Consider the following 20,745-nt stretch of genomic DNA (forward strand, 5'->3'; position numbering starts at 1 on the left):
ATGTATGAGGGTACAACAGACCTTAGATCACAGTGCAATCCAGATCTATTTATCTTAGTGTAACTAATATTCTATTTCACGATAAACCTTTAATGGGTTTTAGGAAACAGTGATATTACTGGCAAATGTGCACTAGCCGGAGTAGGTACCACCCGACAATTAGAATTCAAATAAATTGTTGAAATGATATGTAAAAAAAGGGCTTGTCGATGTAAAACAAAAATTTCAAAATGATTACCTATTAATCTGTAGAAAATAGGAATATAGGAAAAGAATAATATTTTACACCGAATAATCTTTAAAGATATTAAAAGATATTTTCGTCTATCTTGGAATCAGCATTAATACCAACAACAATGTCAAAATCTAACGAAGAAAAAGTCTTGTCAACGGGTGCTACTTCGGACTGAGTGGCAGTTGAGACGTAAAGTGCTCTCTCGACGAACAAAAACCAAATTCTACAAATCACTAATCATCCCCGTCCTGCTATATGGTGCAGAGATATGGGCGATGACAACATCGGATAAGACGGCGTTATGAGTTCTCGTGAGAAAGGTACTGCGAAAGATGTATGGTCCTTTGCGCATTGGCAGCAGCGAATACGGCAGTCGATGATGAAGTTTATCAATTTTGTCTAACAGTGTTTTTTTTATAGAAACTTGGAATCTCTATACACACACTAATTGCATTAACAGAAATGGGTCCCCTTTTTGTACCCTGAACAGGGTATATTAAGTTTGTCACGAAGTTGGTAACACCCAGAAGGAAGCGTCGGAGACCCTATAAAGTATATGTCCGTCTGTCTGTCCATCTGTCTGTCTGTATATATACGAACTAGCCCCCAGCTTTTTGGATATCGTTTTGAAATTTTGCCAACGTCATTTTCTCTTTAAGAAGCTGCTCATTTTTCGGAACTGCCGATATTGGACCACTATAACATTTAGCTGCCATACAAACTGAACGATCGGAATCAAGTTCTTGTATGGAAAACTTTCACATTTGACAAGCTATATTCACAAAATTTGGTACAGATTATTTTCTAAGGCAACAAAGTAATCTCCGAAGAAATTGTTCAGATCGGCTTACTATAGCATATAGCTGTCATACAAACTGAACGATCGGAATCAAGTTCTTGTATGGAAAACTTTTGCATTTGACAAGATATATTCACGAAATTTGGTACAGATTATTTTCTTAAGCAACAATGTAATCTCCGAAAAAATTGTTCAGATCGGATTATTATAGCGTATAGCTGCCATATAAACTGAACACATAGTTACTAAAAGAAATGCACCTGCGAAGGGTATATTAGCTTCGGTGCAGCCGAAGTTAACGTTTTTTCTTGTTTTAATTAAATTACACTCGTTAGCTCACAGTTATGCCACATTACATACTTTCAGTCAGCTAAAGACATCTAATTTGATGTTTGTGTTTCTATATCAATGTCCTTTTCGTGTCGCCTTCTCTCTCCGAAAATTGGTAAACACAATACTATATATTAATTACAACAACAAAAAATAAATAAGACATAGAATTTCGAGACAATTTCAGTAATTGAGCAAACAATGTGCCTTCATGTTGAAGTTCGCCACCACCTGCCCCTCCAAAGACCACTAATGCGTTGGGAAGAAAAAAAAAACTTTTCGACCATTTCGTAAATTATTTCGCAATTTCGCAAATTGTTGTGAAATATTAGCTGTTTCTAATTGTTTGACAACTACGCTGTGCTCTAGGCTATTAATATGTTGCATGCCACACGCATAAATACGCCAAAAGCCCAGCAATACATTTGTGTTTGTGTCGCCGTTTGACGGACTTAAATTGATGAAACGCTGATGAATTGACTGGCCACGCCCTCAAGGCATGTTTGTATAGTAATGCGTGGGCATATGTGTCTGTGTTGCGTGTGTGCAAGTGCCAGCAAGCACAAACATTTCAATTTCACGACCACTACCGACGCAGTCAACGCTCAGCGTGTCGGCGGCAGGGCAAGCAAGCGCATAAATATAAAATTAATGATAATGGCGCGATTGTATGGCAAATCCTGTCGCCAGGACAATCGACAATTCACTTGCCAAGTGGCAGGAGCAACAATGGCCAAAGAGAGATGTGCCGCGGAGAGCGCGCCGCTGATGAATGCGCGTAAAATCACCAAGTCCGTAAAGTGAAATGGCGGGGCGGGCGGGCAGAAGCGCTGAATAAACAACAGTCGATACTAAAAATCTTTACGACTTCATAAACTATAAGTGCGAAAGTCAATAAGCGCTGCGGAGTACTGTACGCACACACACAAATTTATACAAAATATAAATATGGCGAAGTGAAAAGCGAATGTAAAAGTTAAGGGTCATATTTTTAGTGCGCTTGTTTACATGTAAAATGCAGCAAATAAACTTTGAAATGGAACACGAAGTCATTGTAAGCAGCATGTAAATGCCGAAAAGCTCACTAAACTCTAAAAAAGCTCGTTAGGGAGTGCATAAGCGTCATGGCCGCTTTCAATCAGATTTTTATTTATATTTTTTTCGATTTTTAACGAATAAACAGAAATATTTGCAATGTTTAGTGCAAGTGCATAAGTGGCTGTTAGTCTAGGCTTAGCGAATGTCTGCATTTTATTAATTTGAGTGAATGATTCGTTAGAGTTTTGAGTGTTGTATTTCCTTTGGCAAGGTTACACCAGGTTTGTGCATCAAAATATTGGACGCAGGGTTCCACATTGGGACAAAAAAAGCACCTGGAAATTGTAATCAAGATCCCCGGGTAAATGGTATTTCAAAAAGCTGCATTTTTCTAAGTTGGTAAGAGTGTCCTTAATAACTGTGCCGCGACCGCGATCTGTCAAACGGTTTGTCTACAGCAGCTGCTTAAGTCGATACACCTCAGTAGTGCGTTGCGATTTTTACAATGGATAATAATATCGAACAAACAATTTGTCTCAAATTTTCTATTTCTAACCAAATTTCGAGGGCGGAAATCGTTACGAATGTTGAAAAAGGCTTCCGGTGATTCAGTTTTATCAGAAACACAAGCTGACACAAAGCCTTCAAGAACAAACAAGAGATCGTTGAAGACATGCTTCGTTCTGGACGACCTTCGACTTCTTCAACTGATGAAAATATGAATGAGACATGGGTTTATGAGTTTGGCATGCAAACAAGTCAACAATCATCGGAATGAAGGGAAAAAACAAGCCGAAACCCAAAAACCACACAGAAGCCGTTAAAAGATCAAGATGATACTCATTGTTTTTTTTTTTTTTTGAAATTCGTGGTATGGTGCATTATGAATTTGTTCCGGAGTGGCAGGAGGTCAATAAGGAGTTCTATTTGTCTATATGAGGCTACGATACTCCCTTGAAGGTACGTATTGTCTAATAATGCCCACGTGGATATCTTAAAACGTCTTTTGCGGAATTTCGTTGGCAAGGTAGGCATGTTCGGGCCTACAAACGTCAGTTATGGTTAATACTGAGCCAAACGTATCGTAACGTTAACAATTTAGGGGATGCTCTAATATTCTCTTCCTCAACGTGGTAAGAACGTACGAATGTACGAATAATATTGATAGAAACGTTACTTTACTGAAGTTCCACGCCCTCAATTGCTTGAGTAAGCTCGTTTGAGGATACTGCCATTGATATTTCTTCGATACGAGAAAGAGCATCTGCGACGATGTTATTATTCCGGTTATGTGTTGGATATCAGTTGTAAGTTGACTAATGACATCCAGATGGAATTTGGAATTGCTAAGGTGTGGCTCGATCGGGCTCTTGAGGAAAAGCGTGTAGCAAAGGTTTGTAATTCGTGCTTTGAAAATGTACCGAAATTTTCGCTTAGATAGCGTAAAGTTCAAGGTCGCATGGATGGTGTTTCAATATTTTTATTTTATTTTGTGCAACAAAAAATGTACCTGTGAAGGATATTACACCTTCGGTGCAGGCGAAGTTAACGTTTTTCTTGTGTTTTAGTTTTGTTTGAAAGTAAAGAATAGAGGGCGGTTAGGAATAATATTGAATCACTGATATTAATGTTAATCAAGTTATTTAGTATATCCTGGAATGGTTTAAAAAATAGTTTTAGTTTCTTCTTGGAAAATTTCGACCGCACTGTTTTCTGTAATTTCACCTTGACTTTCACTTTTCTCTTCTCCAAAACCAAAAGTATGCGCAAAAATGTTTTCTTTTTTTATAAATTCATGTTTACTCACCTTTCACTCATTCCATAAGAAAATAAGTCCGAATCCAATTTATATTTGCATTTTGTACGTAATTATCTTGTTGTTTACGTCGGAGTATCACTTCAACCAGCCAATTGTTCACACAAAAAGCGATTAAAAAGAAATAGCAGAACATAAACTCTAAGCGGAAGAGCATATCTAACGGTTTGTCTATCTTTTACAGTTGCTTGACGCAGTTCACATTGTTAATTGGTCTCGCGTAGCGTGGGCATGCGCTCCTTTGAAGCTGGAAAAGAAGGTGAGAATGCAATTAAACATTTACAACAAATAATTTTAAGTAAACACTAGAAAAGAGCAATTTTATTAACACCCACGAAATACACAGTTATTTTTATAAACAAGCTGCTTAAATATAAGCGAAAGTACATATATTCGGTGCCATGAAACGGTGAAGTATTTGATCAAAGAGATAGAAAATAAGCGACAAAAAACCAAAAAACAAGATAAAGAAAAAATGAGTTCAAGAATGAAAATTAAATAAAAAAATATAACAAAAAAATAAAAAGAATTGAAAAAAAAAATAAAAAAGTATAAAAAAATTTTTAAATATATAAAAACATAAAAAAATAGAAAAAAATTAAATAAAAAATTGTAACAAAAAATGTCTTGAATAAAAATAATACGAACTGTTGAAAACGACAACAAACAAGTGACGTGAAATGGAAAATAAACAGACAATATTTGCTTGTTTTATGCTCTCTGCCCAAAAAAAGTACAGCAATTGAATGCTGAAAGTACCGTTTTAATGGGTACAAGCGCCTTTTAGTAGCGATATTTATTGCAATCGTAATTATTGACACAGCCGAGTTGATGTTTATCCACTGGGCAATGATGTCATACTTATTTACGCCAAAAAGTATTGAATGAAAAGCGAAAACACAAACAGAAAAAAAACGCTGTTTTGATGTACTGTAGTGTTTTCAAATGCAACGCTTTGCTGCTAAAAGACATTTTGCAGCGTTCGTGTATGTTCAGATGCAACCGAAAATTACCACAGTTTTTGGAAGTCCTATAGAATTGAACTTCAATTCGGTTCTCAATATTGTCTTCCTTTCCAGAGAAGATTGAGAAAGGGTTGATGTGTACAGGGATAGGTATAGTATATCCAAATTAAATAATCCAGTTGGAAGTATATACAAAATCCACTTCCGATTACCCGACTACTGTAGTGCCTTCCAAGCGGAGATTACAGCACTTAAAGAAAACTTACTTGTTCTGACATGGAGTGTGCTCGCAACAAGGAATATATTTATGTTAATTGGTAGCCAGCGACAAATCACTAATGTTTCTTAGGGTTTCATCAAAGATGGTGAAAGAATGCATTGTTCCATTAGGTTGCACATATAAATATGTTTTTACTCATAAATTTCAGATTCAGGGAAAAGACAAAAAAGTGAGGAGATTTTGGCCTCGGTTGTTTTACAATAGGTCTCCCACAAGACTTGGTGTGCCCTCAGTTAGCCACTAAACTTACCTATCTACTTAATGCCGTTAAAATACCCCAACTACTGAAGATTATATTCGGTAAAAAGTTAAACAGCGGTATACCAGCAGCTGGAGCACTGCACAGATTTATTGCAAGTTTGACATAAAAGAAATAAAGAGTCATCCATTTCGTAGTTCCCTACTTTTATAAATAAATAAGACAGAAACTTCAAATTTTATGGGGAATGTTTATTATCATTCGAAAGATCAGAATCATTGATGATGATTGGTATTTATTTTTTGAAGAATATCTCTTTCAAATATTGGCCGCGGCTACGTCGCAGATGGTCCATTCGTTGAATCTAACTTTCGATGAGTTGTTCGAGCATTTCGACCAGTAACGGGTGAATGACACGTGTGATGTTTTGCTCCAAGGCCCGAATCGAAGCGAGATTGTCCGCAAAGACTTTAGCCTTTACATATCCTCACAGGAAAATGTCTAACGATGCGATATCACATGATGTTGGTGGCTAATAGATCAGGCCAAAAATTAAATCCATTGATTGGTAGGTTCTCACTCACCGGCATACTTCGTGCTGGACGTGGTCTATTGGGTCGAATATTATCTAATAATGAATGCTGGGTCTCAAGATGGCTGATAGTGTTGCAAATAGTACGCTCAGTACGCCGATTATGTTGACCATAATTTGAGCGAAGCGGGTGAAACACGTTCTTTACAGAACATGGAAAAGTGGAACGATTTATAAACTGTGTTCAGATGTTAGTCTTTCCATGATTAAATGCCAAATAATACTGAACAAAAGGAGCTCACGCGAGCTATAGTAAGTAACCGGTAAACCATGTGCCAAGACCAGGTGTGCTAAGTTCTTTTTTGCAAAACCGTCCCACTGTACTGCTTTATAGAGTAAACAACGATCTTGGTGTTGCTTTGAGAAGTCGTCAAGTTTAAATTTATGTGTTCAGTAGGTCTTATCATATCAAAGTTTTAAGATGATATGAAAAGCAGATTCTACGAAAAAGATAAACTAAAAAAAATGTGAAATCAAGAAAAGTGAAAGAGCTAAGAAAATTCTTTGAGAAAGTATTGTTTATTGTTAAAGAACCGCTCAAACTACTGAAAATAATACTGCCGTTCAGACAAGTGTTGTTGAAGACCGCAATTTGTCGATTCCAAGACGTTTTCAAAAATTAGGACTGTCTCAAACCACAAAATGAAGAATTTGTGAAAGGATTTGAGCTTATATCCATAAAAAATTGTTCTCATTCAAGAACTGAAGCCATTGCACCATCGTAAACGTCGCAAATTTGCCGATTTTGGCTTGAAACAACTTTAGAACTAAAGTTATTGTTCTTCCCCGACGTGGCTCACATTCATCTGAGTGGAACAACCATTACATGCACCTAAATTGACAGTTTGATGTGGCTTTTGGTTTGATGGAATCATCGGGCCGTATTTCTTTCGAAATGAAGCTAATGACACCGTTACTGTCAATGAAGAGCGGCTTAGATCGATGATAACCAATTTGTTATGGTACAACAATCGAATTATTAGGAGAAAAGTTTGAAGATTCGATTATTTCAAGAAATTGTCACATTGAATTAGCTCCAAGACGTTGCGATTTAACAACATTAGGCTATTTCCTGTGGGATTTTTTGAAGTCATTGGTCTTAAGCAATAAATTTGATACTCTTCAAGCTTCGAAAGTCAATATTGTACGACTTCATTTAGTGGATAAAGTACTCAAAAATTGCTTTCATCGAATTCGTTTAAGCGAAAGAAGTCGTGGAGGCCATCTGAACAATTAATTGTTTTATATTTTCCTTATTGGAAAACTCCGTACATGCCAGTGCGTCTACAAATATACATCTTAAAGTATACATAGAAAATTTAAAATATTTTTCCGGGCCCATTCATTTGTCTTAAGGCAATTCATTACATTTTGATGCCAGTGGAATCTTTATTTATTTGTTCTTTTGGCGGTCGCATTGTTTTCCTTGGGTTGTAACGAGTTAATTTGCCGAGCAGTGCTGAAATATTTGTTGCATTTGTTTGGATTAAGCTGATTAATTCGCCAGCTGATATACTGACAAAATGTTTATCGGATAAACAGTGAAACGTTTTGATGAAGCAATTGCATTAGAGTGGGACTGATATACATATTAATATAATAAAAGGGGGAATATTGTATAGCATAGAATTATAGAATTCAGAGAAAAAACACTGCGATTAAGCAAAGAAGGAAGAGTATGAAATTTAAGAGAGTAATTTGTAGGATAAAATATATATTCTTCGAATTAGTTCTCAAAAATTGATTTTCAACATGGTTTACTATATTTCGGGTTTGTTTACTCCATTATTCTTTTTTAAGGAATGAGTGGGATGATCTTTTATAAATAATATACATATACTAATCATAAAAACTGAATACTTATTCCTCTCTAACTCTCTTAACGAACTTTCTTATATCTATATTTGCACCTATTCCTTTAGAATCCACCTTAATGTTACTCTTGATGTTGGGAAATATTTGCATATGTCTATTAGCAAATAGTTTTTCCACCGATTGATGTGTGCTAACTGTATACAAATACCTCAAAAGTTATTTATATTATAAAGTTTCCAATCACGTTGAACTCTCTTCTTCGTGTTTACACATGTTCGTTAAGAAGATTTATGCTCCTTTCTCTGCAATATATTTAATTTTGATTAAGAACTCGAAGAAGAAAGACTATTGAAAACAAAAACTTTTCGAAACAAAAAAACATTAACCAAAGCTTCACAAATACGAAAGTTTCCTTACAAAAACTTGATTTTGATCAGTCAGTTTGTATGGCAGTTAGATCTGAACACTTTCTTCGCACATTTTATTATTACTTTAGCCTATGACTCTTGTCAAATTTCTTGAAGAAAACTCGTAAAACGAAAAAGCTTTCCATACAAGTAGTCAGATCGGATCGTTCCGTTTGAATGTCAGCTATATGCTATAATGGTCCAATGTCAGCAGTTCTGACAAATGAACAGCTTCTTGAGAAGAAAAGGTTTTCATATCGATATATCAAAAAAGTATTTTTTATTTTTACAAATTGTCACATGAATAATTTCTCTACAGTTGTAAACCATAATATCTGTAATTCTTTGAAATGTCGAAAGCAAAGAGTTAAGATATAATTATTCTTCAAGTAAGCGCTTGAAAATCGACGTGTTGGTATCAGAGATATAGCAGAGAATCTCGACAACTATTACAGAACCAAAAGTTGGTTGATTGAACAGACTTTAGTAGATGCTTGACAACGTAGTTGAGGACTTTACAACCATCAAACTCATTATTACCGGTGACCAGGCGTGGGTTTATGAATACGACGTGAAAAATGGTCCAACAGTCTAGCTAAAGGCGCTCTTAAAATTATCCGAAACCGAAACAACCGCGTCAAAATCGTACACAAATCAAAGTAATGCCGATAGTTTTAGTTGCTATAAAGCGATGTCTAGGGTTATATCGATACTCGACGGCCTTTTGATCCATACCTAGGAGTCTTGGGCATAACAATGGATAGGCATTATTGGCTGTCCAAGTGAGAGATTATTCGTGGGTTCAGGAAAAATCAGCCTATTTATGTACCTAATCTATTTAGAGTTATCTAATATATATATCTAACCTATTTTATAGTTCTCTTTTAAATTAACTTATGGAAGGTAAGATGTTTTTTCTTCAATGTCTACTGACTTTTAAACCGCTTTATAACTATTTTGAAGGAGAGTATAATGCTTTTCCCACATATCACGATTTCGGGTTGTCTTTCAGAAAAATCTTACGAACAACTTTTGATAAGAGCTTAGATTGTTGTTTTTCAAAAATGTAAAATTTTTAAACTAAAATCTCTTATATCGAAATCATCAATTTCAATATTTTCCTTTTAATTTTTGATAATTTAGATATTTCGTAAGTTCGGCAGCCCTGTTCCAAGTTTTTTTTATATATTTTTCTATTTTGTTGCATTCAATAAATAAGTAAGTGTGGCAACCCTATGCAACTGTTTTATTGTTATAATTTTTTTCGAGTCAGTTTTGCAAGTCTTAATTAAAAAATAATTTAAAAAAAAGGTGGCAGCTCCATAAATAATATGTTTTGAAAATCTGGACGCATAGTTTTTTTGTTGTCAATTATTTTAGCTTTAAAAAAATCTCAAAAATAACATTTTCGAAATCAGGTGGCAACTCCATATATACTATGTTTTAAAACCCTGATAGTTTTTTCTTCTTGTCTATTATTATAGCTTTAAAAATAGTTCTCAGAAATAGTATTTTCGAAATCAGTTGGCAACTATCGTCTATATGTATATAAAAACTTACGCTCCGAAAAACTTAAATAAAAAATTAAAACAGATGGCAACTCCAGAAATTATACTTTTTAAAACTCTGGACCTAATATCATTTTTTTCTTGTCTATTATTAAAGCTTTAAAAAAAGAAAGCTTAAAAAGAAATCAGGTGGCCACTACACGGACATACAATTTTTGCATATAAATCACTTCATTTTGCTGATCCGCTATGAATTTGCATTTCTCTAACTTCTCTCTTTGCTTTTAGTGCTTACAGCGTCAAATTTTATTGATTTGGAGAAAGTAAAACTCAAGTTCAGCCAATTACGAGTATATGGTTTTATTCCAACTATTGAAAATAAAGTGCTTATCTCTATACTTATCAATAATACTTCAGATACTAAAACACACCTAACACACAAGCAAATATGCAAATCCCCCATCAAAAACCACAAAATTAGCCAACGACAGCCGTTTAGTGGCAATTCAAGATTACTTTCTTGTGGAAATTTCCAAGAAATAGAAAAATAAAACTGAAGTTTTCACAAGTTTTCAGCTTCAAACTCTGAACTTTTCCCATCGTGCAGCCGCAACAAAAACAAAAAAGTAGTAGTTCCACCAACTTGTAACTGGTAACTCAGCATGAAATTCGGTTGAGTTGAGTTGAGTGGCACAGACAACTTGCCTCAGTAGTTCGCCGGTGCGTGTAAGTGTTTGTGCACGAGTACGTGTGGTTTAGGACTTTCGGTAAAAGTACACCGAAGACAAGTCGCCGGGTCATGTTACAACACAAACAAATACAAGCACACATGTTGAGCTATGATAAATGGCTGCAACTGAGTACAAAATTTATAGGTGATCACAAGCAACTATAACATTACAGCTACATAATGTAAATGCGTGTGTGTGTGTGCCAGTGCGTAGCCTTTGCCTTGTAACTGCATTGGCCACTTTACAGTGGTTGCACCGAACATTCTAATTTCACTGAAGAGCACACAAAAATTGTTGAAAATTCTACACAAAGCCCGAAATAGGTAATGAGAGAGAGTGAAAGAGAGATAAAGTGGTAGTAAATTTAATAGTGCAAGTCTGTGCGTGCTGCCTGCCACAAGCCACATGCGTTGCAAGTTTAGTAACATTTAGACAGGCGCTTAGTTGTGAAAACTGCACTTTAATCTATGTAAGGAAATGGCATACAGTCGGTCATAAAAATATTCAAAGAGTTCGAAAGCAGCAAAATAGTACATAAGTGAGCTATAGTTTGTCTTAAGAATATGTAAATTTTTATTGCATATAAAATTTTTTCTTTTGGAAAAATTTCAATAAAAATAATTAGAAAAATTATATTATAGTAAAAAAGTTAATCAAATAAAAATATATGTACATATGTACATACATATGTATGTATGTCTATAGTAGATATCCATAAATGTTCTTCGATTGAAGCTGTTACTAAGTACTTTGCTTAAAAAAATATTCTACTTTTATAGTTGAATATATTTAATTACATATGTATGTACATATGTACATACAAACGAATGCATCACGTGACTTTATTAACAATGTACCATAAAATAATTTGTTTCTACCAAGAGGTAACCTCAAACATTTTTGCTTTTTTTGGAGAATATATGTATGTATATAAGACTAAAAAAATTACGAAAATAATATAATTTTTTTTCTAATCAGGTGGCAACCTCAAACATTTTTTTTACAATTTTGTCAACGGCCATAATTTCTTATGGTATGTTTGTATTATTGCAAATTTTTTTGATATTTTTATTATTAATTTTCACTTATTTCAATTTCAATTGAGTATTGACACACTATTTTTTTTAACTTTTACTGCATAACTTTAGTGCTTTGTCATATTTATTAATTTAAAAATTCCTTATTAAAAAATTTGCGTGAATAACCTTTACATTAATTTATTATTATTATTATATTGAAAAGGCGGCAACGCTGCGATATAAAAAAAATATTAAATAAAGTGGCAACTCTATGACGCTATAATTTTTTCAAACTCTTGTTTAAATAAGTTTCATTGCAAACTGATATTTATTACACCCATATTTATTAACTTTTACAAATAAAATTCTGATGGCAACACTATAGATATGTACTCTACTTTTTAGAATTTCAAAACGCTCAAGCTGGCAACTCTATGCCATAAGGTATTCAAAAATATTTTTATTTAAAAAATGTGGCAACTCTAAGACGCATTTTTCTTTTACTATTTCTTGCTCAAATAATTTTTTTTTGTATACTCAAATTAATTAATTAATTTTGGGACACCCTGTATCATGCTATATTAAAAAAATATACAATTCATTTTCTAAATTTTAAAAAGCTTTGTTTGTTTGTTTGTTCTAACATAATCTGTACTTGCTTGTCCTTAGTGTTTAATTATTTTGTCAGATGGCAACGCAACGCCGTAAAATATTTTTATAAAAATATTTTGGCAATTTATTTTTACAAACTCTTGATTAATAATTTTCCTTGTATACCCATATTTATTGATTACGAAAAATAATATCTGTTGGCAACCCTTTTATATATTACTATACAATTTTTTTTTGCAAAATTTTAAAAAACTTCGCTTGATTACTTATAAGCTATACTTGAGCTTTGTGCTTTAATAATTAATTTTATTTGAAAAAAACTGGCAGGTTTCAAAATCCAAAAAAAATATTTTCTCCTTTTTTCTGCACACTTTTTCGAAGCACTGTGCATGCAAATATTCAAAAGTAACAAAGTCACAAACACACTCACACCACACACTTTGACTGCCGTATCAAAGCATAAGTGCACAATTTGTGTAGTTTTTTATGGTCGCAACAATTGTTATTGTTGTCACATGTTCATCTTGATTGTTGTTGGCCACTCGTTGACTTTTGTCGACTTTTGACAAGCGTTTTTCGGCTTGAGTTTAGGTTAAAGAAATACAAAACTGGCAAAAGTTGCACTTTAGTGACTTTGTTGTGCCAATACACACACACACACTCACACACTTATATACATATGTGTGTATGTGTATTTGGCTGCAACATTGTGGTAAGCTGGCAAGCATGCCCGCATATATTATGTGAGTGCTTGCCACAAATGCCCGCACGTGCAACAAATACCCGCTCGAATGGCTGAATTTCACAAACAACAACGCCAACACATCGACAATGTGGCAACAACAAACAATGGCAGCAGCGGAGCACCTCAACAGCATTGGCAATGCGCCACTGTCGATGCCGCCCGCTGCGTGCTTGCACCGCGCGCCTGCCACCGGTGTCATGGTGTCTCACCCGCTTGACAACTCAAATTGCATTTAGTAGGTGCTGAATGCGGCAAATGGCTGCAACAAAGGGTCTTAAAGGCTCACTGCTCGCTTGTCGGTTACCATTAGTAGAACACACACGATCGCTGTCATTCTTTTTGGTGTTGTTGGGGGTGCTGGCAGAGGTGCTGGTGGCGCTCGCTTTGCTGTGGCTGTTTTTTGATTATTTGCCCTGGCAGCGCGTCAGCTGCAATATGTTCGAGTGACAAACAGGCGTTCTCACACACACACTCACACACAAAAAGCGATTCACACACATCCAGTTGATTGTTGCAGTTGTAGCGCATACGTGCCGCAGCCAAAGCAACAACAACACCAAATACACCGTTTGTTTTGGCAGTAAATGCCCATTGGTGGCAACATGCTGCGCTCTTACAGCTACATCCCCTCTCCATCTCCCTCGCGCGCTCTTTATTCTTCAGCTAAACACTGCTGTCAATGGTCTAACATGTGTTTAGTTGTTTTTGTTTTTGTTGGCGCTATTGTTGGCTCACAAGGTGTTAAGTGTCCAATCGGTCGTAGAGTGTGAAATTTATGACCCCGTTTATCTATGTTTGACATGCTGCAACATTGCCTGATGAGTGGCGGGGGAGCGCGATGAATATATGTGTTGGGGACATAACTGCATATACAGTTATTTTTGCCTCTCCAGGGTCCATTGCTAATTGTGTTTATTTTTTTATTTACCACCATCGATTTCTTCAGATTACCCCAAGCAAATCTCTCACATAGGTACAATGAAAGCTGGAGTATAATTCGGGCTTGGATCACGTGAACCCTAAAGTGGATCTGGGATTAGGAGTTGAAAACTGAAAATTATCTCAAAAAGATTTTCTGTGAACCTTTCAATTTTTTTCTGCGACCGAATGCCCTTTCGACGATTTTTTTTATCAGCCTATCTGTATGATTTCTCTGTACTGTTCCACAAATCACTTCGCTTATTTTGTCTTACAGCGCTAGCGTTAATTTGATAATGCCCGTGGTGCGTTCCTTTGGCAGATACGTCATTCTCGTACTTTTTTTCATTTAATAATTCAGTCTGTCGAAACAGTTTTTTTTGGATGACGGATGCCTTCCGCATCATCAGCGCTGTCGTGCCACCAACAGGTCACTGAAAGTATACATCTGGCACCTGCGTCCAGGTCCCGCTCTTTGCTGGGTAGCAATATTGCTGCGAACTCTTAAATAGACCCCCAGTTAGCTTCGCTCTTCAGCATGACGCTGATTAAATTGGCCACGCCTATTCGGCTAACCAGGTCTTCTATGGCAACGCGCTACCGTTACCGTTATCGTTGCATGCAATTAAAAATGTGTGTTCAGCATCGTCTTCTGTCGCGGAGTTATGTATGTATATATGCATGACGTCTCTGCAACTTTTCCCTTTTGTAGAGGTACTTTTCGAAGTATCCTTAACCAAATAGTAGCCGTGTTGGGTAGAAGTCGACTTCTCCGAATTTTAGGGCTTATTTATAAGTTAGATCTCTATAAGTCTGGTCGGCCATCTGCTGCAACTTTCAGCAACTTTCATTCTTCCATTTTCGATGCCGTGAATACACGCTTTATATGTTCTATTGCGCTCTTGTTACTTTTGGATGTTCTCATTAGCTCCCATAGCTTCTTCTTTTCGTATGCCAGGTCGCTTGGGGTATTACCGCTTATGACTAATATTGCGACACTTGACATTATTCGGTCGCCGGCTTACATCTGTCCAAGTCTCCACTACGTATAATAGAACGCTTAACGTCGTCGATACATTTCTTGGCTGGGCACCTTTGTGTTAGCCATTAATCTGCAAAGTTGGGAGGTGATTTTCGCTGCCTTTCCTGCGGACAGCTGAATTTGTAAACACAAAGCTAATCTGTAGTCCAGTCTTACGCTCGGCGATCATTATTTTGTGTCCATAGAATATCCGTAGTTTTGTTCACATTTACAATTTCAAGAGGTATGTGCTTATTTGTTAGCAGTAGCAGCTCTGTTTTTTCCGTAGCGAAATGGAGGTTATGTGACTCAAGCCAAGCATTTGTTCATATCGTGATCTGATTCAGTTTTCTTTGGGTTTCTCCTTTATCTCGGACTGTAATGTCGTCCGGGTATTCATCTGCTAATTAGATTTTTGTATAGCGTCGTAGCTGATGTTCCACAAGGCAGGACCTAAAATGGATCCTTCTGCTGCTCCTGACGTAACCACTATTTATCGTTATCACTCGCTAGTTTGGTAGAGCAGTTTTCTATTACTAAGGTATGGTGCGGTGCTGTGTGTGAAGTAATCGGGGATTCTAAAGTTTGCTTCCAGAAAGGCGAAAGCGTTTGGACTTTTCAGGTCGAAACAATCAGTGTTCAGTAGAGCCCACAAAATAAATCTTGGCACTGGTATTGAATACCATTGAATACCATGTTGAATACCATTTCCAAAAAAAGAACTTGTTACCAGAATCGGTATAAGTTTTTTCATTGTTTTCTCTTTTCGTAGCCTTTCTTTGCTGCGGTGTGGACTCACAGTTTTTGATTACAGTCCTATAAATGCTTCAGCCAGGGTATCAGCTGTATCGTTATTTCGGCCAACCTACTTATTTTGAAGATTTTGTTTTGATTTTGTTTTTCACATACTGAAGATGTCTAGATCAACTACATCAGGTGAAATAATTACTAAAGAAAGAGAAGAGTTGCCAACAATTTTTTAAACCAAATTTAAAAAATAAAATAAAATTGATAAAAAAAACAATTAAAATTAAACTAAATGAAATTAAAATTAAGATCAATAAATTAAAAAAATTAAATTAAAACGTTAAAATTAAATAAAAAATTAAATTACACTAAAATAATTTAAAGCAATTATTGCCAAACACAGTAAAATTTTGTTGCACAGTGTTTCACATTCAAAAAAATAGAAAAAAAAATTAATACCAAAATTAAATTAAATTAAAAAATAAATTAAATAAAGCTTAAATAAAATAATGTTAAAAAATTTAAAAAATAAAATAAAAATAAATTTATAAATAACTTTAATTAAAAAAAATTACATAAACTTTAAATAAAATAATCTAAAATAAATTTAAAAAACTCAATTATAATTAAATTAAAATAAAATAAAAATTAATGACGTTGAAAATAATTAAAATATAATTTTAACACTATTAAAATTTTGCTACGCAGTGCTTCAAGTTAAAATAAAATAAAAAAGCAATAAAAATTATATAAAAGTAAAATAAAGTAAGGTATATTAAACTAAATTAAAAAAGTGAATATCAAAATTAAATTAGAGACCAAAATAAAAAAAACCTATGAATAAAATAAAGTTTAAATAAAACAGTCTAAAACACCTTGTATTTATAAAATAAATTAATTAAAAATTAACAAACTCAAATTTAAAATTAAATTTAAAAATTAAATTTTTGAAATAAAAAAATTAAATGACATAAAATAAAATTATGATGACATGAAATAAACTTAACTAAATTAAAAAATAATAATAATATTAAATTAAGTAAAAAACGAAAGTTAATTTAAATTGAATGCAAATAAAGTTAAATTAAACAATATTAAATGGAATAAAACTTAAAAAAATATAAAAAATATTAATAATAATTGCCTAACAAGATATTATTTTGTTGCACAGTGTTGCACATTAAAATAAAATGTGATGCAAAATATCGATTTCGTGTGCAAAACTTCTTACAAATTTAATTTCAGCGTCTTCGAGCACACAATCAATCAACAGCTTACAATCTACAGCAAAACAGATTTCTTGCGGCCGCCTGTCAATGTCAAAATGTGTGTGATCAATGCATATTCGTACGACTTTTCCCACGGGGACATTCGCTCATAATCTTTTCAGCGTCCACTGAAGACTCTTTCCGTCTGCGTGTGGGTGTGAGCTTCGCTCTTGTCACAACTGCTCCTGTCACTGCCCGAGTTGATGTTGCTGTCACCGTTACTGGCCTTTCGCGTCTTTTGCAACTCAATTCGGCATTTCGCATGTGTAAGTGTGTGTGTGCGTGTGACAACTCACGGGTTGAAATTGTCAAAATGAGCTTGAAAAATTCATTTTTGTATTTTGCATTGACAACACAGTCAAGGGAATTTTTATTCATTCGCCTGACATTCTCCATTCGTTTTGCAACTTCGTCGCATTGCCTGCTGTTCGCTGTCTGCTCGCTGCCGTTACATGCGAGAGCCGACAGGGCAGCCATAATTCATGCTGCATGTGTGCTTACATATTCTCACATATATGTACATTGTACATACATATATAGTACGTATGTGTGTAGGTTTGGCTGTGTGTGCGCTTGCGAAGCATTTCGGATGCGTTTGTATGTATTAACCTTCACCTCTTTACCGCCTTTCGTTGCTGACTATGTTGCGACTGACCTTATTATTGTGTTTTTGCTGCTGCTGTTATTGTTGTTGCTCGTGTTTTATTTTCATTGGCATTCACACGTGCAACTGTCTGCGCAAACATGCGAGTTTGTAAACATTGCCACACACACACTCATACCAACACTTCTCTGGTTTTGTTCGTATAGAGGATTATAGACATACATAGCATGTATGTATGTATATGTAACCTATGCATACGTTTATACGTGTGCATTTCTGTAAATGGCTCAACAACTGTCCATTCGCGTGTGCGCTACTCGCTGTGGTTATATATTTATGTATCATTTTTATTAATAGTAGACTCTTAACGGAGACAAATTACGTGGATTAAAAATGTAGCAAGATTCCTGTCGCACTTTGTTGTTGCAGTGTAAATAAAGGTTGGTGCTCATGTGAGCTGTGTATATAGAAATAATATGAAGCTACATGCTTAAGTACATATGTACATAGTATGCACGTATTTTACTATGACCGTAACGTATGTATGTGTGGTTATTTATACCCTGGCTAAAATTTTAACTTAAACTTGAACTTTTCTTACTTAGACTTGAACTTAAACTTAGACTTAGACTTTGACCTAGACTTAGACTTGAACTTAAACTGAAACTCAAGCTTAACATTAAACTTAAACCTAAACATAAACTTTAACTTAAACTTTAACTAAAACTTAAACCTAAACTTAAACCTAAACTTAAACTTATAACTTAACTTAAACTTACTAAACCTAAATTTAAACTTTAACTAAAATTTAAACTTAAACCCAAACTTAAACTTCTAACTTAAACTTAAACTTAAACTTTAACTTAAAACTTAGAATACTTAAACCTAAACTTATATTTCATACTTATACTTCATACTTATCATACTTTCCTATACTTATACTCACTTAGCTACTTTAATTTATACTTATACTTATACTTATATCTTATACTTATACTTATACTTATACTTATACTTATACTTATACTTATACTTATACTTATTTATACTTATACTTATACTTATACTTATACTTATACTTATACTTATACTTATATTTATACTTATACTTATACTTATACTTATACTTATACTTATACTTATACTTATACTTATACTTATACTTATACTTATACTTATACTTATACTTATACTTATACTTATACTTATACTTATACTTATACTTATACTTGTACTTATACTTATACTTATACTTATACTTATACTTATACTTATACTTATACTTATACTTATACTTATACTTATACTTATACTTATACTTATACTTATACTTATACTTATACTTATACTTATACTTATACTTATACTTATACTTACGATACGTATACTTATACTTATACTTATACTTATACTGATACTTATACTTATACTTATACTTATACTTATACTTATACTTATACTTATACTTATGAGTTATGCTTATACTTATACTTATACTTATACTTATACTTACATACTCATATACTTATACTTATACTTATACTTATACTTTATAATTTATGCTTATACTTATACTTATATTCTTATAATGCTGCTATACTTATACTTCTATGCTATACTTTATACTTTATACTTATACTTATACTTATACTTATACTTATACTTTATACTCTTATACTTATACTTCTATACTTATACTTATACTTATACTTATACTTATACTTATACTTATACTTATACTTATACTTATACTTATACTTATACTTATACTTATACTTATACTTATACTTATAAATCTTATACTTATACTTATACTTATACTTATCATTTATAATACTTATAATTTCATACTTACTAATACGATACTTCATACTTATACTCATACCCTTATACTCCATGCTTATACTTATACTTATACTCCTCATACTTTTATAATTTATACTTATACTTATACTTATACTTATACCATACTACTTATACTTATACTTATACTTATACTTCATACTCCATACCTCATACTTATAATTTACATACTCCCATACCTCTTATACTTATACTTATACTTATACTTATACTTTCATAATATACACTTATACTTATACTTATACTTATACTTATACTTATACTTATACTTATACTTATACTTATACTTATACTTATACTTATACTTATACTTATACTTATACTTATACTTATACTACTTTCGACTATAGTGCGCTAAATCTTGTCTTCGAGGTCCCTCGACCATTGTCGTTTGATTGGCGTAAGCCTTTGATTTAACATACCCCTAGACCAAATAATCTAGACGCGTTAAATCACATGATCGTGGCGACCATTTGACTAGGCCATTTCTCGAATTTACGAGTCGCGTAACTATGAACGCAATGTGACCATATTTGAACGTTAATTAGAAATCGTCCGAGTCGTTATTGATTGTAACGGCATTTTCTACCTCCTTTTGAAAGAAATACGCCTCGATTGCACTCACTCCAATAGAGACAATTTTGTTTTTTGATGAAGCAACTAAGCCAGAAATTGTCCCCATCTGAGAAGATGATTTTTCGATGAATATGAATTTTCTGGAGAACGCGAATACCGGTGAAGATCTTGAATAAGTTCCATGCGTTGTACCAAAGTGAAAACTGATATAATGAATGGTAAACCTTAGTGAACACACTGACAAAATTTTACACAAATCCGTAGACAAACATGGCCACAATGAGCTGTCAAAATTGTCCTTATTGGTAGACGCTTTAACTTCAAATACAAACTCACAGATTAAAATAAAGTTCGTTTGTGGAGATCTCCTCATATCTTCACGAAATTTTGTATGAATTATTATCCAAGGAAACAATCTCCTAAAAATTTGGTCAGATCGAACCACTACGGCATATAGCTACCATACAAACTGAGCGTTGATACCCTTTCATGTCATAAAAAATGCCCTAGAAGGGTTTTACAGCTACAAAGCAGCTATGTATGTTTAAGGTTTTTTCTTATTTATCTAAAATTTTTTAAATTTAAGCAATTTTAAACTCTTATTTTCTATTTTCCATAAAATATCTTAAAATATTATTTTTTGTTTAGCTTTAACAA

At 33.7% G+C, this 20,745-nt stretch overlaps 2 protein-coding genes across 2 annotated transcripts in view; one reads left to right on the forward strand and one right to left on the reverse strand.

Annotated features, from left to right (window-relative positions):
* LOC120772776 (calcium release-activated calcium channel protein 1) overlaps positions 1-4,442 on the reverse strand; it is a 167,921-nt gene extending 163,479 nt beyond the window's left edge. The window contains exon 1 of the mRNA XM_040101555.1: positions 4,210-4,442. Coding sequence (XP_039957489.1) covers positions 4,210-4,220 — 11 coding nt within the window. The 5' untranslated portion in view covers positions 4,221-4,442. The remainder of the gene's footprint in view (positions 1-4,209) is intronic.
* The window catches only part of LOC120772772, a 497,265-nt gene that overhangs the window by 45,100 nt on the left and 431,420 nt on the right, over positions 1-20,745 (forward strand). Inside the window, exon 2 of the mRNA XM_040101545.1 lies at positions 4,403-4,477. The gene's annotated coding sequence lies outside the window, so the exon portion shown is untranslated. The remainder of the gene's footprint in view (positions 1-4,402; positions 4,478-20,745) is intronic.

Source organism: Bactrocera tryoni, chromosome 3 (assembly GCF_016617805.1).
Source record: "Bactrocera tryoni isolate S06 chromosome 3, CSIRO_BtryS06_freeze2, whole genome shotgun sequence".
NCBI lineage: Eukaryota > Metazoa > Arthropoda > Insecta > Diptera > Tephritidae > Bactrocera > Bactrocera tryoni.